The 26,963-nt window shown below is 38.6% G+C and overlaps 2 protein-coding genes across 2 annotated transcripts; both read left to right on the top strand.

The window, feature by feature from the left end:
• Window positions 1-3,977: 3,977 nt before the first annotated feature.
• LOC115810237 (RLA class II histocompatibility antigen, DP alpha-1 chain) lies at window positions 3,978-9,352 on the top strand. The gene is made up of 6 exons (XM_030772168.1): window positions 3,978-4,071; window positions 5,113-5,184; window positions 5,666-5,917; window positions 6,028-6,309; window positions 7,123-7,258; window positions 8,794-9,352. Exons 2-5 carry the CDS (start codon window positions 5,124-5,126, stop codon window positions 7,248-7,250), a joined length of 723 nt encoding a protein of 240 aa, XP_030628028.1. The 5' UTR covers window positions 3,978-4,071; window positions 5,113-5,123; the 3' UTR covers window positions 7,251-7,258; window positions 8,794-9,352.
• A 4,410-nt stretch (window positions 9,353-13,762) lies between these two features.
• On the top strand, window positions 13,763-15,228 carry LOC115805116 (H-2 class II histocompatibility antigen, E-S beta chain-like). Its single transcript, XM_030765600.1, has 4 exons — window positions 13,763-13,826; window positions 14,009-14,281; window positions 14,531-14,809; window positions 15,053-15,228. The coding sequence occupies exons 1-4, from the start codon at window positions 13,763-13,765 to the stop codon at window positions 15,226-15,228; spliced, it is 792 nt and encodes a 263-aa protein (XP_030621460.1).
• The last annotated feature ends 11,735 nt before the right edge of the window (window positions 15,229-26,963 follow it).

The raw sequence follows: 26,963 nt of genomic DNA, 5'->3' as shown, positions 1-26,963 counted from the left end.
AATAAGGTGAGGTGTGGGCTTAAATGAACAGAAAACAGGTATTTCTTGCCAAATGTCACCATGGCCTGACAGAGGCCCGATACCTGTGGTATCAGATTGAAAGTGGACCACTGCGAGCTGTGCGTGTTGAGGGCAGTGCCTAGGACGATCAGTGACGTTCAGAACAAGTTCAGACATCAGACAAAAAGTCATAGGGGACAAAACAAGCTGAAAGTACACAAAAATGACCTCAGAGTATTTCAGCGAGAACGGGAAATACTGGTCTATTACAGAAAAACAAAACAAAACAAAAATCTAATTTATTTGACATTTGCATACTGTAGCAGTTCAAGCTGATCTCAGAATTTAGGCAATCCAGGTTAAAAGTTTTTTTCAGCTGCAGAACAAGTGTATTTCTATTTTTGTTTGATGTGATAATCTGTTTGTTTGTTGTTGTTTTTTTGGTTTGGTACAAATAACAGGTTTAAATAGGATCTAATGTTTCCAGAAGAATATCTTGGGACTCAAATTTAACTATGTTAGGCTCACTACTTGATTTTATAATTAATTGTTTATTTTACTCATAGAAATGAATGTTGTTGTTATTTATATTAATTTTAAATATGCTTTTCATCATAAAATGAGAACAAATGTACTTCTACATCACTTCAAATATCTAGGATGAAAAGCATTAAAAGTCAGTTGGTGTTTGAATGTGGATACTAAAACAAATTAAGCTGTGATGCTTTTTTATGGCAGATGGGGGAGGTGATGTACTGGTGTCTCCAAACTATCAGAACAGACTGTTGTTAAAAACTAATTCTTGCCTAGCAACAGGTGATGGAGCATATTTATAGATTTTCATTGGCTGCAGTGTGAACATTTAAATATAGAGTAACCATGGGGACTTTCCAGAAACCTGTTTTACTGTTTAAATATTTTGGCCTGTGACATACTTTCACTCTGCAGCTTTACCCTTTTGCAATAGCTACAAGCTTGGCACTTAACCCCTATCTCACCTGTAGACCTGTGTTTGTAAGGACAACCATACTCCACAAAGCTGGAAAAACACCTTTAAATCACAATGTTCAGTGTAATGATAAAGACATATAGAAATCATTTATCAGTTGCTTATGGTAACATTTGAACCAGTAATTCAGTCTTTGTTTTTTTTCTCGTCTGTTTGTTTGTGTGTGTGTGTGTGTATGTGTGTGTGTGTGTGTGTGTGTGTGTGGCAACGATGAAGCATTAATACTTTTAATTTAATGTGAAAATGTGAATTCATACAATTTAAAGTGGATTGTGGTGGTCAGTTTATCTTTATATAGTAACACTGACAGATCCCATTTTTTATTTACCCAACAACTGCTGACGTTGTGAAGGAAATGCTTTTTCACTGGTTCATCCATGCCTCAATAAATTTCTGATTCTTGGAATTCTCCAGTCTGGTTATATATGTCACGTTTTTTGGTCTGTATTCACTTTCACTTCTCCACAAATACACTGAAACAGACCAAGATACTAAGGACTAAGCAGTAATGTTCACACCTGTTTTCTCAATTCATCCTCATCACACTACAGGTTGAACCAGTAACGCTATTACACATAATGTTGGCTAGTGTGAAAATTGAAGGTACTGAAACCAGAGTACACATTGAGTGTACAGAGAATGGGTCAGTTTAATTCAGTTATGTACTACTGAATTACAGAATGTATGAGACTTTACAGTGTCCTTATATTAATTGCCTAAAATCATATTTGGTGATTATTGCAGATATTCATTGCTTTAGAGATGTTTACGCATATAGGAAATGTGATCAGTTTTGTTCAGTTTCAGTAAACCTTAAAGGTGACTGCCTGACAAGTAAGTTGAGTGTGCCTTCATAGGTCCTTTCAGAAATTAAAATCTGGCTCAGAAATGTAACAGTGGTAATCATGGGATACTTGAAGCTGAGAAAAACAACACTGAGATCAAGTGATACTACGATATTGTAATGATAAGGAAATATAAGCATAGAGAACAGACCATGAGAATTGGCTGGATTACAATACTTAACCCACTGACCACATCTCACATCCTCTTAGGATAGGGCTTCCTTTTTTCTGACCTTTGAGCTGCCCTGAGACTTAAGGTTGCTGTAACTCAACTACAACTAAACTCAGCCTCAACAAGTATACTTGTCTGGCATTAATACTGATGCAATATGCCATCCAAATGAATTCATCGCAATCCACTGGTCTTCAAAGGATTATTTTCCTTTTCTTTCTCTATGTTCATCATTCATAACAGAAATCTAATTCATGAGAATGATTACAACGTTACACATTTCTGTTTCATATCAATATATGAACACCACCTTTCGCTTTCAGAACAGTTTCCATCCTCCTTTGAATGCTTTTAATCAGCTTCTTGACTGTGTTTTAAGGTATACTGGACTCATTCTTCAAGAAGTAAAGCCTAACTAACTAACTAACTAACTAACTAACTAACTAAATAAATAAATAAGTAAAATTAAAGTAAAAAAAAAATGTGTATCATGTGCTTTGTTAATTTAAACCCTGCTGTTCTTGTGTTCTGTGCTAAGTCTGAATTTGGCATTCCTTCCATGCATGTCTCAGTTTCAAGCCTTTTTTATTTCCACGTTTCCTCATTCATCCTTGTTTTTTTTTTTTCAACGTGTCCGGCCTACTCTGCTTTTGGATATACCTTGCCATGTACAGTCAGATGTCTACAGTGGTCTTGCAGTTATAAGCTTTCTGCTAAACATCTTGGGTTCAGTTCCCTGGTGAGGATCCAGCTCTGTAATGTAAGTGATATTTAGAAAAGGACTGAGGAGATCATGAAAGGTGTTTCCTTCAATCCTGATGTTCATAGGACTACCATTGTATCAATGTGCACGGGAGCGCTACTGTCCAGGAATATGAGACTTTTTTTCTTTTCTTTTCTTGTTTTTAAAGAAAATAGGTATCATTTTATGTTCCACTGTTGTTAATCTACAATGCAGAATAATCAACAGATGCAATAATCAACTTCCATAAGATGGCTGTCCGTAACATTAGAGATGCAGTACTAATAATAATGTTCAGATCAGGTTGAATGTATCCAAAATGCTAGCTCTTCCTGTACACAATTGTCTAGATGCAGTGAAAATGACATCTTACCTACTTAATTTATTTAGAGTTCAGAGATCCAAAATTTATTCTCATTACGCCATGATAAACATTTTTGCATGTTTCCTGGGATTATGAGGGGTTTTCAAAGTGGCAACCCTACTGTAAAAGCCAGTAAAACCATGTATCATGAAAACTATGCAATTTAATTTTAGACTAATTTTAGTCTACTAAATACAAGGGGTAGCAGAACTTTCCTCACCAACTCAAATGACCCTTTTCTCTCTCTCAGGTAGAGTGAACAGCGGATTGTGTGGGAGTGAACAGTAGACTGTGTGGGAGTTAATGATAAGCTGTCTGCAGTTCACAATGAATAAAAATTAGCAGACAACTCTTCATCCTTTTGTACAAATTGTACATCTTAATGTGCATCACACTTTCACAGGTGATATTCTTGAGAGTAATCAAGAGGAAATATTGGCTGAATTTTACCACCATCTGCAATAAGACATTCTGAAGATAACTGAACTTATATACTGTCCAATGCTACTAACTATTACAGTCATTTACAACTATGTTCTCAGCTTGTGTTTGTCAAATACGCATAAACAGACTTTTAATTTAAGGTGTTCATTATGAATGAGCACCGTCAGTTCTGGCTGTAAAGTCAGACACACTCAAGGGAATCTAAAGTACACTAAAGTTAGGTCGACTGAGCGCTTGGCCACTATTTAAAGTTTATTTAAAATGAAAGTTACCCAGATACAACACTGTCAGAGTGACACTCACCCTCTTATTGGATCACATGACTGAGAGACTCCAATGAGGAAGAAAAAAAAAAAAAAAAAACAGATTCAGGAAGCATTCACTGTGGTTGGAACCTCTCGGTTCTGTATAGTTTCTTTGTAGTTCAGCGAAAGATGAAGCTCTATGCCTTCATCCTTGCAATTCTGGCTGCTGTTGTTTGAACAGGAACTCAAGGTGAGTCAGTAATATTTATTTGAAACGAACCCTGACTGTTACATAATTTCATTTTGTTGCATGTGCAGTTGATTACAGTTAATGTACACATTGTTGCATGCACAGTTCATTACAAAAGTGTTAAGAACATAATAAAAGGCTGAAGAAATGTTAAATCAACAGGAATTCAAAGGCTGCAATCTATTTGTGGCCATAATCAATGAAACAATCGCAGGCTACTGCAAATTAACAAGACTTTAGGCAAGGACTGTTTTGAGAAAATTCCATTTAGTGTTATTGTCATTCCGAGAGCAGACAACACTGAAATGAATGCATTATTATGCAGTCTTAACTTATAAGAGTATCTACTAATATCTTCTGTTTGGAATTCCAGTGGCTAGTTAGGTGTGTGCCTCCTCTACATCAACACAGGTGAGAAATGTTTGTATAGCACATATGACAACATAAATGAAACCATGAATCTGAATAAAATAACCTTGGACTACCATTGACTACACATTAGATAGTGTGGTAATTATAAAAAACAGCTATGCCTCCATAAGCAATTCATGTACAATTAGATCTGTAATTTCTGCAACATGGTCCATATCTAACATTTCTCCAAAACAACAAATTGTGATACAATGAGTAATAACAAACCATCACAGAGAAATGACTACATCGATTTCTGAGTCCTATCAAAGGCTCGCTAAGAATTTCAGATTCCAATGCTAAATAGCTGATTCTTCTTGTAATGGTATTGCATTTATGCCTAACATTCCATAGAAATAAATCAAAAATGATCTGGCCAGGCTGGAAATATGTCAGTGGTGCCTCTATCTGTCCTGGAACAGGCTGTGGTGGTGGTCTTGACGTAAATAATCAGTCACCCACTCATTAGCCTAATCTTCCCAGATACAGCATTTCCAAAGTGAAACTGATAATCTCATTGGATTATGATTAACAGGCTCCAGTGAAGCAGAAAAAGCAGAACAAAGTGCACAGATTCAATAAGATTTCATTGTGGTTAGAATCTGTCTGTTTTGTATGGGTTCTTTGCAGTTCAGTGAAAGATGAGGGTCTGTGTCTACATCCTTGCAATTCTGGCTGCTGTGCCCTACACAAGAGCTCAAGGTGAGTCATTGATTTTATTTGTAATTAACCCTGATTCTTAAATACAGGTTTTCACTGAGCATTGTGTTGTTGCATGAGCAGTTCATTGCAGAAACTGAGAAAAAAAAACACAATAAATAGGCTAGGTAAGAGTTGAATGAACAGGGATGCAAAGGTTGGGGCCTTTCTCTACTTTTTATTTGTGACTATATTTTGAAATAGAAGCTACCCTTCAATGCTTTTGCACTGTAAAATTCATAAGAAATAACAAAAACGAACACATACCACTGCGAAGTAAAAGGTTTTAGTGCATAATAAACACAGACTCTTTGCAAATATGGTCACGCTTAACTGAGCAATGTTAAACATTACAGTGTGATGAAAAGTAGAACTAGCCATAGATCATATTAATAAATCGAAGTAATTTACTGGTAATGTTTCAATCTTGAAATGTCCATCGTGTAATATGTGCTGTGATTTGAGCCTTATCCATCTCTTTCAGTCAAACATGTGGACATGAACATATATGGGTGTTCTGACACAGTACCAGGACAGGACTCCTTTGCACTTGACGGGGAGGGAACAGGACATTCTGACTTCGCTCTGAAACAGTTTGTGATGACACTGCCTGAATTTGCAGATCCTTTCACCTATGGAGATGATGCTTTTTATACAGCTGTTCAACGTCAGTTCAACTGTCTAGACCTAGTAAGAGAAGAAATTAAGGGTAACAACCATTCAAAAGAAGTTTTAGGTAAGCACTTAACATTGTGTATTGCTCATTTCACATCAAAAATGTATGATGCTCTGATGTTGAGGTCATACTGCCTCAAGTGCCTGATGAATCCATGGTTGTATTCTCAGAACCACCTGTGAGCTCCATCTACACCAGGAAGTACGTGAAATTGGGTGTGGATAACCAACTTATATGTCACGTGACTGGATTCTTTCCCCCTTTGCTCAGATTAAGGTGGGCAAAGAACGATGTGTATGTGTCAAAGGGCGTGACTCTTGGTCAGTTTCAACCCAACAATAATGGCACCTTTACCCTGTTCTCCTCACTGAACTTCACTCCAAAGCCTGGGGACTACTACACCTGCACAGTGGACCATGCGACACTGAAGCAACCACTAATCAAAGAGTGGAGTGAGTTTATGCCTGTGTCTATACTTACTAAGAGTGCTTTATAATTTAGTATATGATGTCTAAAACCTGCACTATTCAAGAGATACTTGCTACTTTTTTTTTATCCCAGAAACGACTGCTACTCTGCTACTAAAAACGACAAATATAAAACAGCAAATGTATCAAACAAATGAAAACAACACCATATTTCACAACATTTATGTTATATTTGACCAGACTCTTCTATGTACAAGGCCTGAAAATTCTATCCTAGTGAATTTATATGGTTCAAGGTGATAAAATGGATACAGTCACAACACCGGTGTTAAAAGCAAATGCTTAAGCAACCATGATCTCATTAATGTGAGATACTCCCGATACTCCCATCTCTCAGCTACAAACAAGTATAGTAGAACTGTGAAAAATATAAAATGATTTATTAATTAGATTAGATTAGATTAGATTAGATTCAACTATTGTCATTGTGCAGAGTACAGATTCCAAACCAATGAAATGCAGTTAGCATGTAACCAGAAGTGCAAAAGAACAGTATTATTTACAGATAAGTAGATAAGACACAGATAAAGATATTACAGAGAGGGAGTAGTGAAGAACCAATGTAACAATGAACAAGTAGGATTAAAACAATCATTTTTAAAAAGTGCTTGTTTACATATTTTTGACTGTTTCATTTATTCCTACTCATTTGTTTGCCCTCCATCTTGTGAATCGCCTCAGAGGGTATTGTGAATTGCCAGTATGTATGTATGTACATGTGAATCAAATTCGGCATTGAACACTCACAGTTATTGTCTGGATATGCATGTTCATCAGGTGCAGATAAATGGATAACTCCCCGTAGTATTTTTCCAATCGTGCTGTGTGCAGTAGGGGCAGCAGTTGGGCTACTGGGAATTGCTATCGGAATATTGTTCTTCATCAAAGGCAGCCAGTGCAACTGACAGTGCAGGTAAAAATAATGTGATTTATTTATGTTTCAAGAACCTGGCTTGGCTTCCCCACAATCCACTATAGCACAAAGAAAATAATGTTTTAAGAGACTGCTTGTAGGAAGATACAGTCTGTTTCACATTCATTGAAGCTACCTCCTAGAATTGTGGTGGAAGATGCCTTGATATATGGAAACATGGCCATGTCTAGGATGCTACCATGCTTCATTAGTTAGCATGGTTATATTCTATGACCCATCCACTGTCTGCTGTCTACACAAATTATTAGTATAATGGAGGACAATCACATTTAAAATGTTATTCTTCGTATATCACATATATTCTTTATGTAGCACATTCATCTTCTTGACACCCAATTGTGCTTATAATGTACTGTCTTCCTAAGAGAGGGAACATCAGTTAACAATTAAATAGTTCACAAGTCTTGAATGGTCATTTTATAGTTAGAGTTTGAAAGCCACCATTCAAGAAGAAGAAAGAGGCTTTGTTTAAAGGTTGTTTGAGAGGCTTTGCTCTTAGAAGTTTTACAACTCATTCAGATCAAGGTATAAATCTGGAATCATGACTTATTTGTGCAGCTGGTTAATACTGCAGTTGACGCTGCTGTGAAAGTTAGAGGCTGCAAATGCATTTGATGTAGATTTGGCTTTGGTCAGGTTAATTTAAAATACATTTTGGGGCTGCGCTATATTGAGTCAAGTAGATTTTCATGACAGTATATTTTTGTAATTCATCTTCTGATGTGTTCCGTCTCAAGCATAACCATCAGTTCAAATTTCAAATAAATACATGTCTAAAAATGCATCGTCCAAATGAGAGAAAATGTTGTGAATGTGCTGATCAGTGAATCCTCTGAGTGCATCCAAAATAGGTAGGCTACATAGGCTACTGGAGCTCTAATGCCACCATCAGGAAAGTAAGCATATTTCTGCATATTTCTGAGTTCTAGTTTGATGGAGGTAAATCATATTGCTTAAAACATTTTGAGCATGCCATGATAATATATGATCATTTTCATGAGACAACAGTATTGGCAATACCCAGGTAAACACCAAAAACCTGGTATGTTCGTAAGTTATGGAGTATGGTAAGGATATGTGTCAAACCTTTTCAAAAAGCAAATCATGCTCTCCACTCTTAGAAACTCAGGCCTGTATGTGTGTCAAAAATGCTTTGAACCCATCTCATGTATAAGTGGGGTTCTCGGATAAAACTACATTGGGCTTTTGCAACGCATTTTACTTTTTTGTGAGTGCACCTCTAACATTTGTCATTCAAAGCAGACAGCCAAAACTGTAATATTAGGTCTATGAATGTATTAAAGTCAGATTTACTTCATTTAAACAAGTGAGCAAAAGGAAAAAAAAATCAAACAATGCCCCCTTTTTGGAAAATTAAATGTATACATCACTGCAATACAATTAAATGTGATTTGGTTCAGTTCAATGGATAACTACAGAAAAAGGACTGATAGATCAGTGAACCCGAAAGGCTATTTAACAAATGTTTGATGTTTGTTACTTTCTCTTTACAGGTTTGTATTTCCCGACTTCCTTTCTACTGCCCAGTCCCATCTTCTGGCAAGTGTCATGAAGTAGTGTTTGAGCGACCATGGCCCACTGCTGTTGGGAGAACTAAACAAAAACAACTTTCTTAAAATTTCCCCAGCTGTGTATGAGTACTCTAATACATTCAATACCTCATATTTTTGCAGAATAAATTAAGAGTGTTAATTTATTTTTGCTATATAAATACAATTATTCTGAAAATTGTAAATGCCTTGGTTTTAGCTAGCAGAAATGTGGGAGGTTTTGTGGAAATTCAAACTTTTTGGTCAGCTTTAAAATGATTAATAAGGTGATTCCTGTCAGTAAATATTTAGCATTTTAATCATCAACTGTAATTCTTATAAATGACATTTTATAATATGGTAAGAATCCTTGGTTAATGACAAGAATGAAATGACAATGAGTAAGCTGAAAGACGAAATGCAATATCATCATTTTAGCCATGGAGTACGGTGCTTGTGTAAACCATTATCTTCTATAATGTGGTTACAAAACTTTAGGAGGCTGTGTGGTGAACAGACCTGATCTGAGCTGCACCAACCCTAGTGCTGTTTCATTTTTTAAATATTTTTTGTAAAGGAAAAAGGTCATGATAGTATCATCGCTGCAGGCTTTTTTAAAATGTTAACATGCATTTCTTGACACATTGGACCTCATTTATCAATCTAACGTAGAAACCAGCGCAGATCCGAGTGCAGAAATCATCTTACAACAGGGTTCACATGTGATTCACGAAATGTTCATATCTCGCCAATAACAACGTAAGAGTGATCAGGCTTTGATAAATGTGGTGGCTGAAAGCGATCGTCATTTAAATATCATGCCATTAAATATACTTAGTTTGGAGGCCTTGTCCCTAGAGTGTACAACATGGAGATATGTAATACGTCCAGGAAGAGAAACTTTTCCAAACTTGAAATATGAACTCTAACACCACAAGTCCAATTGAACCAGTCACACTGCAAATTGGTTAACCTACCAATTGCTTTTAGTAGCCTAGCCTTACAACTCAAAATCAAAGACAAATTAATCTTACACACACACAAAAAACTGTTAACCCTGTTAATTGTAAACAATTTGAAAATACCTATTTATATTAGGGATATATGACACATAGTTGATGTAGGCCTTTACAAGATAAAATATTTTGCCATAGGCTACATATTTTTAAGTGATTAATGTGTGGCTGCAGATGCATAGATGCCAGTTAGAATATATGGTCTAACATTTCTCCGACTCAGCCAGATTTACTATGCTGCACCGCAAGCCCACACTGACTCGAAATCATGTGTACACAAGTTGAGACTTGATGTGAGATTTGATCGTAGCCTCCGCTCATGTCCACACTGATAAATGCCGAGCTTTGCATGGAAATGACCATACGCCCATTTTTTTTGTGGCACGTTTGTTTGGTAGATGAGGTCCATTGTCTATGATATTAAGATGCATCATGACATTTCTGAAGCACAGATTACATTGTTACAAACCTTGATAAATGCATGTGAAAATACAGTTACTGTCCATACACCAAACCACCAAGGAGGATGTCTTCTTTTTATGATGTGGTATGACTCCTCAAAGTCAAAGCCCAAGGTCAGAGGTCAATTAACTTTAGAGGTTACTATGTTTTTGCAGCTGAAAACGACATGGTTAAAACACTGTTCAAGCTGTTTCTTTGCCACTGTATATAACTCACACTGCAGTAGCATTATTTCTGTTAACACTGAAACTCTGTCAGACTGAGTTGAACTCTGAATGATGTATGAAATTAACCATACCAGCTGGAACAGTAACATCAATAAATAGTCATTTTTCAAGAGATGTCTCCAAGTTTTACTCTGCACCAAGATCTAACAAATCTCTTGAACTGGTATCTGCAACCACAAAATATAACACACATCAGTCAGTTCAATTACACTGAAAGTTTTCCCAGTGATGCATGCGAGTTCTGTTCAAATACAATAAAAATGTTTCTCAACATGTAAATGCATTGCCTACACGCTAAAAACATACTGTGTCTGCTTAAACAACATTTAACACACACTCTCACTCAGAAACTGATGTCACATCACCCATACAGCCATGTTACAGGAGGCTACAGATAAATTAGATATCTCCTGGTGTTCAGATAATTAGCATGGCAAAACAGTGAACCCCAATACGCTACTGAGTTTCCCAGTAAACTTAAAAAAAAAAAAACACATGACAACCTCACACTGGTTCTGTCATTTTCCACATCCATTTACATGTCTACTGCACATGACTCCTCACTCTTATATACCTTCAGGCCTATAAACTCCCCTGCAGCCACGAAATGATCTGCACTTCAGCCAACCTCTTTACATTGTGAATTTTTCTGGTCCCTCACATGACACATATAAGTGCCACTCCTTGTGCATGATGTGTGGCGGTTGGTTTTAGCTGATGTCGAGCTAGCTGTACACCAAGGTAGACACTGATTCACATTATTACTGTACCATGCAGGCAAAGTTTTTTCGACATGCATCAGTCTTGATTTGGGAAAAACCTATCCTGCATATATTAGGGGAGGAGAATGAAGATGTAAGGCAAACAATCATTGAACCCATTTATTTTTTACTCTTCTCGGGACTGTGGACCTTGTTTGATGATATACTGGTAATTATTTTTGTTACAACATGGAATGCAATGACGAAAAAAAATCCTTTAATGTGTTGTGTATTCTCCTTTTCTACAAGAAACCAGAGTCAGGGTAGTGAGATAAAACACTAATAGCCAACATGAAACACATTTTGGGAGGAATTAAAGGGCCCACAAGGCAGTTCACATACTTTGGCAATGAATGCTAACAACAGATGAGAGCTAGAGGAGGATTAGAGATGAAATGAGGTGGGTGAGGAAGAGAAGGAGGAAGAGGGTGAGCAGGAAAAGCAATCTTTGATGAGACTCATGTAGCTGAGGCCACATACACACATTCACACACACACACACACACACACACACACACACACAAACACTAGGGATGTGCATCTCCATCACTGAGGTCGATGCAACACACATGTCAATGAATGGCCAACAATCCAATACATTAAAGGTACATATGAAGCAACTACTATTGCGATACAATATGATTCACGCCTACTCCGATGCAATGCGATCCAACATGATTTGATTCAACACAATGTGATTCAATGTGATATAATGCGATGCAAAGAAATATGATGCTATGCAATTCAGTATGGTAGAGATAGTTTGATTTTATGTCTTTGGTTCTTTTTAAGCAGACAGCAAATCAGAACTGAACTTAAAAAAAAGTGCCATTTGTATTTCACATATTTGTTTCTCTAGTACTGCAACACAGTAGGCATCTCATTTTTTATGCTGGCCCTTTCGCAAACAGGCCTTATGGTGCAAGACTTGGCTGAGAGACTTGATGAGAATTGGTCGCTGACAGCAGTTAAGATGAGAGAGCGTGCTTGGAGGAATCAATCTAAATATAAAATTATTCGTCACAAATGAAGGCAAAAGGTCTCTAATAATAATTACGTATAAATGAATTGGATTTTAACAATGCGAAGATGTTAGAAATGGTGCATCCCGAGTTCATCCCCAAACTGTATCTGGTGCACACTTTTTTAATCAGGGCAATCACATCATGAACTTTTATGCTGGTGGGCTGATGCAAAACGGTAAATCTTAGCATCCCTAACACACACACATCCTCTGAAACAGCCACATGACCCTTATCAGAGATTGTTCCAAGTTCCATCTCTTTTGGCCAATCAGAGCCAAGTTTGCCTGCTCTTTATTTACCACCTGAACCAGGTCAACATTTTAATCTTTGTGTCCACCTGCTCCCTTTTCATTGTTTCAATACATCATTTGTACAAATACACCTTGGCTTCTTTCAGTTCCAGTTCCAGTGAGTGCTGTTCCAGTTTTGCCTTCTTGTTCCCTGTTAGTCTTCCTATTCTCATATATGACCACTACCTGTTTCCTGATCTCTGATTTAGTGTTAGTGCCTAGTAGCCTGCTCACTGCCTGCTCACTGAGCTCTGCCTTGAAAAATGAGCCTGCACTTGAATCCATTGTCTCTAAATTTATGATACTTATCTGTCATTCAAAATTCAGAAAATACAATTTTACAAATATTGCACATTGCAATTTGTCATTTGCATTATGTGTAGAAGATACTGAAAGTATGTTGCAAAGGGTAATGATTTTTGAGATTATACAGGAAAGCTTAGGCACACTGATTCATTAACACCTGTGATGAGTAATGCTGTGAAATAATCTCGACAGTATGTGATGGTTATTCAACAGTGTCTGCGTATTTGATGGCTTCTCTTAGCCCTCTGAGGGAAATGTTTCCATCAGATTTTGACTAAAACAATTCTGTCTGATTTTGTTTGAAGTTAAATCAGTTGGATGTGTATCTTTCGTTTTTATAGTTCTGGGAAAAAGGAGTGGCATTTTAGAAAACTGATTTTTGCACTTTTGCCCTCGATATTTATGTTGGATAGTAAGTAGTAATACTGAGTAAAGTAGAGTAAGTACTGCCTGCCGCCACCGCCTTCGCCCCCTTCTACCAGAACCACACACACACACGTACACACACACACACAGAGAGAGAGAGAGAGAGAGAGAGAGAGAGAGAGAGAGAGAGAGAGAGACACTCAACTAATCAGTTCACATGCAATTTACTATTTATGTACTGAGGAGGAGAGCAAAATTTACAAAAAAAAGGAATACATACTTTTCAGTTAGATTGTTATATACTATTCCTATTTAGCATCTGTCTCTTTCAGGCCTTCAATGAAAGCGGTATGCTGCCTGGTAACATCTGATGCTGTCTCAATAAATGATTTAATTGGACAATTGTTCACACGTCACTAGCTCAGGAACATGCTGTAGTCAGGTATCTCAGTTTTTTTTTCCTTTAGCCAGTGAGGAAAAATGGTCAGCGCAAACATCCTATGCTTAAATCTGATAGTAATAATCTCTGTTTTTTCTGAAGCAGGTAAGGAATTAAAATTAAATGTCTCAGTGACGTATACTTTCCAAGTTTTAAAAATATATATTGGGAAACTAATCTCTGAATTTTTTTTGTATATTTACATATGCTTGCAGTTTCATGTTAAGTAGCCATGCTGTTGTCATTGTTTTGTTTGTAATGCTGTCATTAATTTCTCTTATTTCCAGATGGATATTACACTTACCGTACAATAGAGTGCCATTTTGGCTCTTGGGATCTGACAGACATAGATTACATTCGTACTTATAATTTTAACAAATTTGAATATATGCGATACAACAGTACAGTTGGCAAATTTGTGGGATCAAATCAATATGGACGGAGTAAGGCAGAAGCCTTGAACAGAAATACTGACTACCTCAAGCAGTTGAAACAAGATGTAGACAAATACTGCAGGAACAATTCTAAAACTGAGATCTCAAGTATTCTTGAGAAAACAGGTGAGCAACACACATTTAACCCTGACTTCAAAATGTGTTTTACCAAATCTCAATATATTTCACAAAACTCTACATTGTGGTGAGCCAAAGAAACTAATGATATCTGCTACATGTTTCTCACTGTACTTGTATTGGTGATTATTTCACTTTTTACTGTTTCGCATACAACAGTTAACAGATGCTACAACACACAAAGAATGTGAATGTGAAACAGTATGTCTATCATTATATTTCTGGTGTATTTCATAGTAAAGCCAGAGGTTCATGTCAAGATAATCAAAGAGGGAAATGGCAAGACTCCTACTGTGCTGATGTGCAGTGCATATGATTTCTACCCTAAACAAATCAAACTGACCTGGTTAAAGGATAATGAACCAGTGACCTCCGATGTGACTACTGAAGAGCTGGCTAATGGAGACTGGTACCACCAGATCCATTCCCAGCTGGAGTACATTCCCAAATCAGGAGAGAAGATCTCCTGCAAGGTGGAGCATGCCAGCTTCGACAAGCCCATGATTTCTGGTTTAGGTAAGAAATCATCACCAGGTGCATTATATTCCAAATCCTAACCTGTTCACCATGGTGTTTCACAAGGGTAATCTCTGATAGGCCCATTGATGCTGTTGGTATGCGGTTGAGACCACAGGCAAAAATGCAGACTTTTAAGTTAATGCAAACGTCTTTACTTCAGCCATGCAATGATTGTTACATTCGTTCAGACACGATACTAATAGGTCTTATCAAAATTGTCATGATTCCTTATTTTGAAAGACCCCCCTGAGCCTATGCCTGAGTCAGAGATCATTGAAATTGCTGTTGGAGCTTCTGGACTTGGCGTGGGGATCATCCTAGCAGCTTCTGGGCTGATCTTCTATATGATAAGAACCAAAGGTCAGTGGGAGAAAACTTTACTGAATACAAAAATTCACCAAGTGTGTAGACTCTGAAATGACTAATTAAGTAAATGGAAACCTAGTCTTTTGATAGTAAAGCACAAATTGATAGTTCATGCATTCATGTTACATCATCAGTCAATGGCAGGCTGGACATGCACAGTTTGTATATATTTATCAGCTGACATGTCATGAATATATTTTGTGAGACAGAAGTGTTTGTTAAATATGTTTGTATTATTTTTGTGAACAGGGCAGGCTCGGATGGGATATGACAGGTGATAAGTCTTACACATACAATTAACCTCAGTCATATTTCATGTAATACAAAATATCTTCAATAAAAAAAATTCACCAATTAATCCTTTTAACCTCGGACTGAAACAGTGTTGATATATTTTTGTGTTTATATTTATATTTTGCAGGTTTTGATTCGAAGTCATGCCTATCTGAAGAACAACTCCACTTTCTCAAAATCTGATACAGAGTGGCATATTAAATATAACTCAGTCTCCCTGCTGAATAACCATGAAAACTCTATTTTTTGTGTTAACAAATCACTATAACTTCGACAGTAGAGATTGGGTATCAAATGCCATGAGTACAGGTTAATTTCTAATTGTGTACAAACTGCTGAATGTTCAGAACTCCACTGAAAACTGGTGGAAATAAATTTAAGTTGTGGTTATTACTTCTAGAGCATTATTTTAGTCTACAGTCTCTGAGTTGTGTAATACAGAACTTTAGTGCCACCTACAGGTCTCATTTTTATTGCTTAAACAGTTTGGTGTGCATTGTAGCCTATCGGTATCTATATGTAATTTATTTATCTGAAATGTTGATATGGAATTAAATGTTTTCACAGACATGTTAAACATATTTAACACACACCTTTTTGTTACATATGTTGCCGAAATATTTAGAGACTGTGACTGATAGTGCGCTCATGTGGTTTGGCTTTAATCGTAAGTTTGGAGATTGAACTGCTCCTTCTGTTTGATATGATTCTTTATTTGCTTCAATCTGTTCTCTGAGAGATGTAAATGATCATTTTGTATTCTGTAATAAAAGACACATAAAAGAAACCATTGGTTTAATATCCACCCTCTGCACATCAACAGATCAAACAACTTAGAAACACTCCAACATAAATGGAATATTTGGAAGTGACTTTATTACTCATGTCACTCACTATATATTGAGTTAGTGTAAAATAACACGTGATTTATCATAAACATACCGTCAAGGCATTACATTTAAAATATGCAAAGATTTTGTCGAATGTTTTTTACCAATGGAATGTACTCTACATTCAGAATCTAATGACTATAATAAGTAAATGTAAGGTACAGTTTATTAATCATTCAAAGGTCTTCCATAAGAAAGTATAAGTGATACATATGAAATTAACCTGTGATCACTGTGATTTCACATTCTGAAAAGTAACCTGAAACACTCAAGGCAATCAATTAATATCAGACTCATAAGTTACAAATAAATAAATATACAGATTTCAGTAAATCCCACGGAAGACACAGTAGAGCAATCCTAAATATTTGATGCTCTATACAGGCCACACAACTACATCCATCCATCCCGTTATTTCAATCAGCTCAGTATAATGTAAGTCAGGACAAAGAATACATAATAAACATAAGTAACAATAAGTCTAAAAACACAGAATGACAGTTTTCTCAAAAAAAACCAAACAAACAAACAAAAAAAAAAAACTGGCCATGCAGAAGTAATAATCCTAGTAAATCCTTTTGTATTTACTGTTCATATTTATGAATTACAAGTAGGGATGTCCCATCAAGTTTTTTTTTGCCCGCGATCCCGATCAAGTCATTCATTGAGTATCTGCCAGTCTCGATCTGACACTGTACTTTCCTAGATAATACAGTTGCACAGTGCACATTTCACGTACATTAAAGGTATTAAAATCAATTCAATGTATATACTTGACAACTGAATAGCAATGCATTAAGACCTTGCTGTAAACCTTGTCGTAAAGCTCTGGTAGGGCAGTGTCTGAAATGTAGTGTTCTGATGGTAGGGCGCACCTTGGCTCCAAAAGCTCAAAAAAAAAAAAAAAAACAAAACAATGGCGAAAACCTGAATTTTATAAAGGCAAACATTCGCGAACATTTTCAAACAGTTTTGCTTGGAGTTCACTGCGAACGTTTGTGAACACACACAAACGATCCAAGGAAGTAGTTCTCGGCGAATAATCATGTATGCTGGACTAAGGGAGATATGCAAAAATGGGAGTTATGCCAGAAAATATATGTAAGTGTTCGATTTTATTTAATCTTCTTATAATAATCCAAGTGGTTAACTCGTCTAACTGAAAGTTTCGTTGATACGTTTTCTGAAAGCCTCTTTTTGTATGCTATCGTTATCAACCCTTAGCGTTAGTTAAGCGACTGTATTGCTCTCTGTGGTCGTTGGGCTAACTCGCACACATCACAGCTAAAGCCTTAAGCGTTTCAATTTTGAAATGATACATTGATTGTTGTTAGTAGCCATGAGGATTAATGTCGTTGGAGTATGCTGACCTAAAAAACGTTCAAATTTAAAAGTTAAAGTATACGTCCGCCTCAGTTTGCCGAATTTGAAAGCACCTCTGTATTCGCTACCACAGCATGAGCTGGTGATCCAAAGTGATTGATTAATCTGTTTGGCTTTGTCGCTGTCTCAAGGAAATTTCTCTCTCCTTTTAAATGTGTATCCTCCAATGTGTGTTGCTTAGGAGCAGCCTTTACCTGAGTGAACTCATTGTATTCCCCTCAGTGTTTATTTTTTAGGTGCCATATGGTAATAACCTACTGAAAGCAGCACCTACGCGCCTCACGAAATGCTTGCATTACGAACATTACAAGTGGCTGCTGGACTGCTTTCGTTTCCCAATTTAAAATATTTCCACACTATAGACATTTTGGCCGCGTCCTGCCACAAATTATCCTCTCCATTTATGACTACTGTGTGACAGTTGACGTAAAACAAAGGATCGGGCTTAGGGTCCTGCTCAATAGAGCTAAAACCGATCAGTTAAAAAATGCCTTGATCACCCCGATAGCGATCTTTGAGATCGGATCGGACATCCTAATTACAAGTTATCACAAAAACTATAAACACAACAGGATTTCGTTTAAAATACGGTATATAGCTTGTGACAATAAGACAACAATGGATTACACTGTCAAAAGCTTAGGAGGGGCTGGATTAATTTAGGTCAACTAACTACAAAACCTAAAATCTTACTATCATTTAATAGTTCAAATTAATGCTTCTTGAAAATGATTACTGCAAAGTTTCAACTGCCTTTTTCTAAGACTAACTGGTCACTGGTCATAATGTGGAATGTACAGTCAGCATTATGGATTTTTACTGGCTGGACCAGGACATAGTAAACTTTGCCCATATAACAGCAGCCAGGCTTCTTTCACTGTTCTTATACTATTACAGTCATTTTATAAACATGGCTGTTGTTACATTAAGGGCTCCATTGTTAATGGCATCACATACACAGACACACATGCATTGTGGATGTAAGCTGCAGTAAATCCATGCCATGTTTCCTGCATGACATGTGCACACAGCAAATTCACAAATTAAGTCTAAGAGTGTTTACACCAGTCATTATGGGACAATACAAGTACACATTCAGAGTTAATTTAACTTAATGAGAGAGAGAGAGAGACTGCTAAAAAGACTAATAACACTAGTAACCAGGCTGCAAAGATACATGAAAGAAGCAAAGGCCAAAAGAATAAACACCCTAATCTCCAGAGAACCATCCAAACTATACTCTCAGTTCCAGATCCACTGAGAACTGAAAATGAACAGTAGTGGAAGGGTTCAGGGGAGAGAGAGAGTCACTTAAAACCAGTAGTCAGTGACTGAGAGTCCTGTGAACAGAATGCGGCAATCTCCCAGAACAGGAACCAGTCATCACCACAGCAGTAGATGTCAAACAAAGGGTCACAAGCACAAAAGAACTGGGCAGCATAAGGGCCTGACAGGTAGGCCCAAAGTAGGACAACACCTGGTCATGCGGAGCCCAGTTGGACCTAACTGGCTCAACACCTTGTCAGTTAGTTATTGTGTGCACCTGTCTTTGGTTTGTGCCCCCATTGTGTCTGGGTATATATACCCCTATTTTTTCCTGTGTAATCTTGCAAAGTCCCACTCTTGCTGTTTGCACTGAGTTGTGTCTTGTTCCTTGTTGCTCTCTTGCCCTGTTAGCCTTATTCTCTCTGTTTAGTGCTGTTGTGTTTAGCCTTCTGGTGTAAAGCCCTTAGCTTACTCTTGACTTTGATCTGCCAAGCCCTCAGTAGCCAGTATTTTGTGTAGGGATGGGCGGACGAAGCCTTGTGAAGCTTTTGAGGCTTCTTCCTGATTGTACTGAAAAAAGATTCGAAGTTTCAAGCAGCTTCAGACAGCACAGTGACATCTGGTGGTTTGCAGAAATTATGGCAGGCATGAACTCGCTTTTCTGATTTCAGTTTTGGTATGATGTGTACATTTAAAGCCTAAGAATGCTGTGTCTGTTCATTTTGAGCTTCTAGTAACCATTGGTCACTCATTAAAGTGTTTCCAGAAATGTATATGTTGCAATAGTTCTTAATTTACTACGATATAACTATTCCCTCAAAAAATATCATATTTTACCTTTTAATGGAAAGCATGCTACGATATCACACCAACATTACGTGCATCCTATGCTTCATTTAGCTTGAAATTTGTCGTGATATTTCTAAATGAACAGTTTTTGCTATGCCTGTTTTTCAGTGGAGGGATCTCGGTTTCAAAATAAAGAATAAAAACCAATAAAGTCAACAACTACTACTGTCATTTGTTTCAAAAGTCCTAATACTAAAGAAAAAAAGAATTAAAAAATAGAATAGGTGGCCAACAAGTCAAAATGCTGACACACTCGCGATCGCCTCTTTCTACTTGTAATCTCCATATTTTATATCTCAGAATCTATTGGTTCACTACTACTAGCTGGGGCACAGGATAGCGCCAAACCTTAGAATTGGTCAAACCCTTCCTGGTGTTTCAGTGAAGTCTGAAGCTTCGGACGTCATCAGTCACATGGTAATGGCAATTTGATACTTTGAAGTATTTGACACAGTGTTTTGAACCAGTAGGCTTTGAAGCAAGTGAAGCGAGCTACGGAGCTTCGGTATCAAACATCCCATCACTAGTTTTGTGTAACAGATCCTGCCTATTTATTGTCCAAGATTTGGATTAAAATTAAAGAACTGCCTGCACTTTTGTCTCTCTCAGTTTGTAACAGGCAGACCAACTTGAATTGCCTGGATTAGTTGCAAGAAAGAATATGAGTCAATGCCACACAACTGGTACTTGAATGCCTGACATTATAAAAGGTCACACACTAAGAACATTCTTCAAGAGCCTAATGACCTACTGCAGGGCATTACTATAAGCTCAACAGCAATTGCCGCCAGGTTACCATTAACTGTGATATATACTTATGAGATGCACTATTTGATGGATGACATCAATCTGCATGCCACAGTCACCCTTTATTGCCATCCTTTATTCCAAAACTAGTGCAAAATAGTAAAAGTAGGATGATGAAGATCATTGGTTTCATTGTCTATGTCTACACTTGATAAGTAGGTGTGTTCTGGTGTATTTGTTTGCTTGTTATTATTGTGATGTCTTATATGTAATTTATGCTTAATATATTTTGAAACTTGTTTTTCATTAAAAGATCTTAGTAAAATCATCTTAAGAGGCGGCCTTACAAAAAACCAAAAGTTTGACACTGTGTCAGGAAAAAGAGAGAGGGAGTGGATACAAGTGCAAAAAATTTTTTACTCAAAATCTTAATCCAAGTACGAAGTAGGCGAGGGATGGTAAACAAAACACAGATTACTGGTGACTAGGCTAGATCTAGTTAAGTAACAAGCTAACAGGAAACAAGGGAACAACCAGGCAGCAAGAGGGCAAACATGCCATGGCTCAGTGCTATCAACAAGTGAAAGACTTTGCAAGGGTTCACAGGAAAACACGGGGTATATATACAAAAATAGAAATGGGAAACAAACTGAGGTCCGGTGCAAAAAATAATTATGCAATAAGGTGATCAGACAGAATTGGGTAAACTGAACTCTGATTGGCCTTTGGACAGAGAAGCTGAAATGGAGACGTGACACATTAAAGGCATGTCAATTGACGTGATGTGCGTTTTTGCTGTGGGTTTTCTGTTATCTCAACTCTGACATACTAGAAAGAAATATAACCGATGAGAGAAACTCCTGTCACTGCATTGTCATTTTACAAACAATGAGAAAAATGGCCATCTCAGTACTCAATACCAGTACAAATGGAAGTCTGCAATGTGTTAAACAGGGAGAGCAGGGATAAATCCACTTCAGATGGAGTTGCTCTTAGAGGAAAAGAGTAAAAACTCACAGAATTTTAATTCACTATCTGCCAGAGACGCGTTCCAGACCCCTATATTTTTTTTTTCTTTTTGCACTAAGCGTAAATAGCAACACTATAAAGCAAAAGCTCTTTATTTACAATAGCTGCACATAACAAAACCCAAGTGTGCTACAGAGCATGTAAATTGCCTCCCAAGAAAATGTCTTACAGCAGTTGATGAAAGATAATAGAGTAACATTTAGTTTACCTCCCTGTCAGGGTCGGATTTGGACACTTAATTTACTGGGAAATCACAGGATCCAGCGGCCCACTGCTCATTGAGTGGTGTTACCATGTAGTACCATGCTCAGCTTTCCAGCATCGTGTATGGACCTATATCTGTAGAGCACCCGAATCATTTCCGACAGGATAGCCGAATTATAATAATATATTGTGTGTTATCACACATGGGTCATCGCAGAATAAAAGACTGAGGGCTCTGTATTAACGACCTAAAGCACATGGTCTAATGCGCGTAGCGCAAGTGCTTATATGGCATGGTTGCATCACTCTTTTTTAACGGCAGATAAAGTGGGTACAAAGCATGGCACATGGTCTAAAGGGGCTGTACTTGAGCACTTAATTAACTCATACATGTGTTTTGGTGTAATGTGCAGTAAACCAATCGCAAATCTTGAATTAGTACAGAATACATACAATATGTACAATTATTTTCTTCCTTTGTTTCCTTCACTGAAACTGACTTTTATCATCATTGCAGGATCCTGGCCACGGCACCAGTGTACCGAATCCAATGCTCTGCGGGTGTGTGTGTGTGTGTGTGTGTGTATAATGAAAAAAAAAAAAAAACAGTGAAGACTGACTGCCAGTCCAACTGGTTTTTAATAACTGGCTTTATCCAGCTCATGGAGAAAAAAAGCTGTGGAAAGTACACAAAATGCAATTAATTTAATTCAGCCAGTTAAGGTCTGCTTACATCAATCTTAACTCTCCTTATTCATGAACAAAAAAATCACCAATAGTCAGAAATACAATAATTAAATGTGCATTTACGTAGTTAAACTACTGTAATAATAGCTGCAATCGAGCATTCAATGTACAAATAAAAAAATCAGAACACTCAATGTAGCTGCACAGATTACAGAAAGGTACCAGTTAATTACTGTAAAATGTTGGTTAAAGCAGCAAAGAATCCACCTTTACTCACAGCGAACACATTCAAGCATATTCATACATACATACATGCATTCAAGCTATTAGACATCTGCACAAGAAAAAAATAATAATAATAGGAGTCTACCTGAGTAAGATAGCCCTAGACAAAATGCAAATAATTCAAGTCAGCCACTTCTGTCCTCTTCACGTTAGCCCTCTCTAAGACAGTGGGAAAAATGTGTTAAAAATGACTGTGGAAATTTGTTTCATAACAGGCTAAAAGTGTTATGCATTTATGCAGTGCTTCTCCTCATTGAAAGTACAAAACTCCCTACTTATATGATCGTGTAAAATGATAGATTACATTACTTTAAATCATTTTCAACTTTTACCAACTTTTTTTCTCATTATTATTATTTTCATTCCTGAATGTCCAAACACATCCCTCTTTATCCGTGAACAAAGCAGACTGAGGAGTGTATACAAGCACAGTAGTGACATCACATACAAGTTCAAAAACATTGAACAAGTAACTAACAGAGGATATCCACAAAAACATTTTTGAACATCGATGTCTTGTGTTAAAGGAAGAAAAAATGTTGGGAGGATGATTTTGAGCAAAATTATTAAGCAAAGACTGAACCAGTTATAGCAGCTTTTTTCACTTGTGCTAACAATTGTAATTTCAGCAAGACATCAGATCTTAACAGGAAAACAGGTTAAATTAAAGTAGCACATTTCTTTCTGATATTCCAAGCACTTGTTTCTATTGTTTTTTTTTTCTTCATATATTTTTCAGCTCTGAATGAATCGGTGCACAACTTCACCTTGATCATTGTTCATGGCATTTCTCTAACTTGGCTACTTTTGAATATTAATCTTTGTTCTTTTCAGACCAGCAGGGGGGGCCCCGTGACTGCATAAACCATGGACTTAACTGAGCTTTTTTCTTCAAAAGGCAAACAGGGAATGATACATAGAAATATATCTTATAAACAGGAACACAACCACTTGTACTACTTGTACTTGTACTTGAACCGGCTGTGCTCTCTGGGAAGGGCAGCACAAAGGTGCACAGACTGAAACTCTGTGGTCTTCTTTGAGTTGACATATTCAGATCACAGCAGTATGTACCCTCCCTGAAATCCTCTGCACCCATGCTACCAGTCTCAGCTAGGCGCAACCTTCGCACCCTCTCCTCTGGTGCCTTCTCTTCTATGGTCTGCTCCTCTCTACCATCTGTAGAAGCCTTCTCTCTTCTTTCCGTAGAGGAGAAATCCTCTACGGTCCTCTCCGCACTGGCCTCCTCCCTGGACACCCTCTGCCCCCTCGTCACCAAGCCGGCTCACCTCTCCGCTCCCAGTCCCTGGCTGACTGATAGCATTCGCGCTGACAGAGCCAAACTTCGCGCGGCGGAACGGAGATGGCGGAAATCAAGATCCCTCAACGACCTATCCTTCTACCACTCTCTTCTTTCTTCTTTCTCCTCTGCCCTGTCCTCTGCTGAATCTGCCTTCTTCCACTCCAGGATCAACACCGCCTCTTCCAACACCCGCAAACTCTTCTCCACCTTCTCCTCCCTCCTCTCTCCTCCTCCTCCTCCCCCTCCCTCGTCCCTATCTGCAGATGACTTTGTCTCCTTCTTCGAGAAGAAGATTAAAGACATCTGCGACTCCTTTCCCCCATCCCCGCCCACCCCGGATCCTGCACCCTCCACCTCCCCCACTATCTTTTCCTCCTTCTCCCCTCTATCTGACTCTGAAGCTCTCCTACTTATCAATTCCCATAGTCCTACTACCTGCCCTTTAGACCCCATCCCCTCCCCTCTCTTTCAGGCCATCTCGGGTGACATTCTGCCCTTCATCTCTTCATTGATCAACAGCTCTCTGTCTACTGGCACAGTCCCTTCTGCTCTGAAGAGGGCACGGGTCAAGCCACTGCTTAAGAAGCCTACTCTAGACCCTGCTGATGTCAGTAGCTACCGTCCAGTCTCTCTCCTACCGTTTCTCTCCAAAACCCTGGAACGTGCAGCATATAACCAACTCTATCCATATCTTCTCCAGAACAATCTCATGGATCAGAATCAATCTGGATTCAAAGCCGGCCACTCCACCGAGACGGCCCTCCTTGCTGTCTCGGAGGAGCTCCACTTGGCCAGAGCAAAGTCTCTCAGCTCTGTCCTCATACTCCTAGACCTCTCCGCAGCATTTGACACTGTCAACCATCAGATACTCCTCTCATCTCTTGCTGGGCTGGGCATCGCGGGTTCTACACTCGCATGGTTCAAGTCCTATCTGTCTGACCGTTCCTACCAGGTCACTTGGAGGGAATCGGTCTCCTCCCCCCGCCCTTTCCACACGGGGGTCCCGCAAGGTTCGGTACTTGGTCCACTCCTCTTCTCTCTCTACACCAGATCCCTCAGTCAAGTTATCTCCGCCCATGGTCTCTCTTACCATTGCTATGCTGATGATACCCAACTGTTCTTCTCCTTCCCCCCCTCTGACTCTCAGGTTCAGCCGCGCATCGCAGCCTGCTTAGCGGACATTGCCTCCTGGATGTCTGCTAAGCACCTCAAACTGAACCTGGAGAAAACTGAGCTTCTGTCCTTTCCTGCAAAGAACTCCCCAACGATCGACACTGCAATCACCATCGAGGGATCTGTGGTGTTCCCCACCACAGCAGCCAAAAACCTAGGCGTAACACTGGACAACAAGCTAGCCTTCTCCGGCCACATCGCGGCAATCACTCGATCCTGCAGATTCTCCCTATACAACATCAGGAGAATCCGCCCATTCCTCACACAACAGGCAACCCAGCTCCTGGTCCAAGCGCTTGTCATCTCTCACTTGGACTACTGCAACGTCCTACTGGCTGGCTTGCCGACCTGCGCCATCAGGCCACTCCAGCTCGTGCAGAATGCCGCTGCACGCCTGGTCTTCAACCTCCCTAAGCACTCTCATGTCACTCCACTCCTTACTGCGCTCCACTGGCTTCCGGTAGCTGCCCGCATCCAATTCAAGACGCTGGTACTGGCCTACCAGGCAACAAGAGGCTCCGCCCCATCATACCTTCAGTCCCTAATAACTCCATATACCACTACTAGAACCCTCCGCTCTACGACCTCTGGTAAGCTGGCGGTCCCCTCACTTCGGGAACCCGGCAGCCGCTCCTCCCGACCACGCCTCTTCTCTGCCATTGCCCTGAGGTGGTGGAACGACCTCCCTCATACAGTTAGGACTGCGCAATCCCTCACCATCTTCCGCAAGAGACTGAAAACCCACCTCTTCAGAACCCACCTATCCCCCTAAGCCCAACCCCCTCCCCTTCCTTAAAAAAAAAAAAAAATAACTTGTCTTGTATCTATGTTTGTCTAAGAATTCCAGGGCGCAATACGAAGGAGTAAATTGACGCTCAGTCTTTTTAGCGATGTATGCTTAGGAGGTATTAGGAATCTGACTGATGCACTGATTGTAAGTCTCTTTGGCTAAAAGCATCTGCTAAATGCTAAATTGTAAATGTAACAGCAGCACAAGAGGACCCCAAAACCCAGATGCACACTCTCCAAGCCAAGATGCCAGACTCAAAGTCCACAAATCAGTAACTGACTCAAGCCTAACGAAAGAGGATCTAAAGGAAAGTGGACACAGAGACGCATTCAATGTTAGCCTCATTTGACAACCAAAGTGTGTCTGAAGCATTTTTGGTGCTTTAACTGCACTCAACTTCATTCAGAAGTTGAATGCAGTGGATTAAGGGATGGCTGATATGAGCCTGATGAAGTTGATATGAGTCTCATAGTCAGTAACATGTAGGTGCTTAAAGTGCAAAGACTGAAACTGGGCATCTGATCATCAAATTAGAAATAATCAGTGAAGAAGTTCTATATTTCTTGATTTTCACACATTTAAATTCACGATTTTGAAGGAACATTCTGTTTTCATTTACATTTCATGAAGGAATCATTTTTGCTGTTTCAAGTTGTCAGTCTTTAATGATAAAATCCTCTGGCAGTTACCGTGTTAGGGTAACTGAGAACAGTTTCATGAACAGTGAGCACACTCTAGTTTTCTTAGGTACTGAAGGTGAGCCAGTCAAGGGCTAGGATGCCATCAGTTCCAACCTTTATCACACTTGCTAGGGCATCCAACTCACTAGTACCTTTGGAGAGTCACTGAGCAAGAAATGTGTCGACATTTTTTTCTTTTGGAATA

The sequence above is a fragment of the Chanos chanos genome, chromosome 1 (assembly GCF_902362185.1).
Source record: "Chanos chanos chromosome 1, fChaCha1.1, whole genome shotgun sequence".
NCBI lineage: Eukaryota > Metazoa > Chordata > Actinopteri > Gonorynchiformes > Chanidae > Chanos > Chanos chanos.
Note: the sequence above shows the minus strand (reverse complement) of the source record. Positions and strands in the feature narration are given on the sequence as shown.

Bases quoted from the DNA above. Each gene is read 5' to 3' on its own strand.
- LOC115805116 (XM_030765600.1), top strand. From the start codon at position 13,763: ATGGTCAGCGCAAACATCCTATGCTTAAATCTGATAGTAATAATCTCT. The intron at 13,827-14,008 runs GTAAGGAATTAA...TCTTATTTCCAG, and splicing joins CTCTGTTTTTTCTGAAGCAG to ATGGATATTACACTTACCGT. The intron at 14,810-15,052 runs GTAAGAAATCAT...TTATTTTGAAAG, and splicing joins GCCCATGATTTCTGGTTTAG to ACCCCCCTGAGCCTATGCCT.
- LOC115810237 (XM_030772168.1), top strand. From the start codon at position 5,124: ATGAGGGTCTGTGTCTACATCCTTGCAATTCTGGCTGCTGTGCCCTAC. The intron at 5,185-5,665 runs GTGAGTCATTGA...CATCTCTTTCAG, and splicing joins GCCCTACACAAGAGCTCAAG to TCAAACATGTGGACATGAAC. The intron at 6,310-7,122 runs GTGAGTTTATGC...CATGTTCATCAG, and splicing joins ACCACTAATCAAAGAGTGGA to GTGCAGATAAATGGATAACT.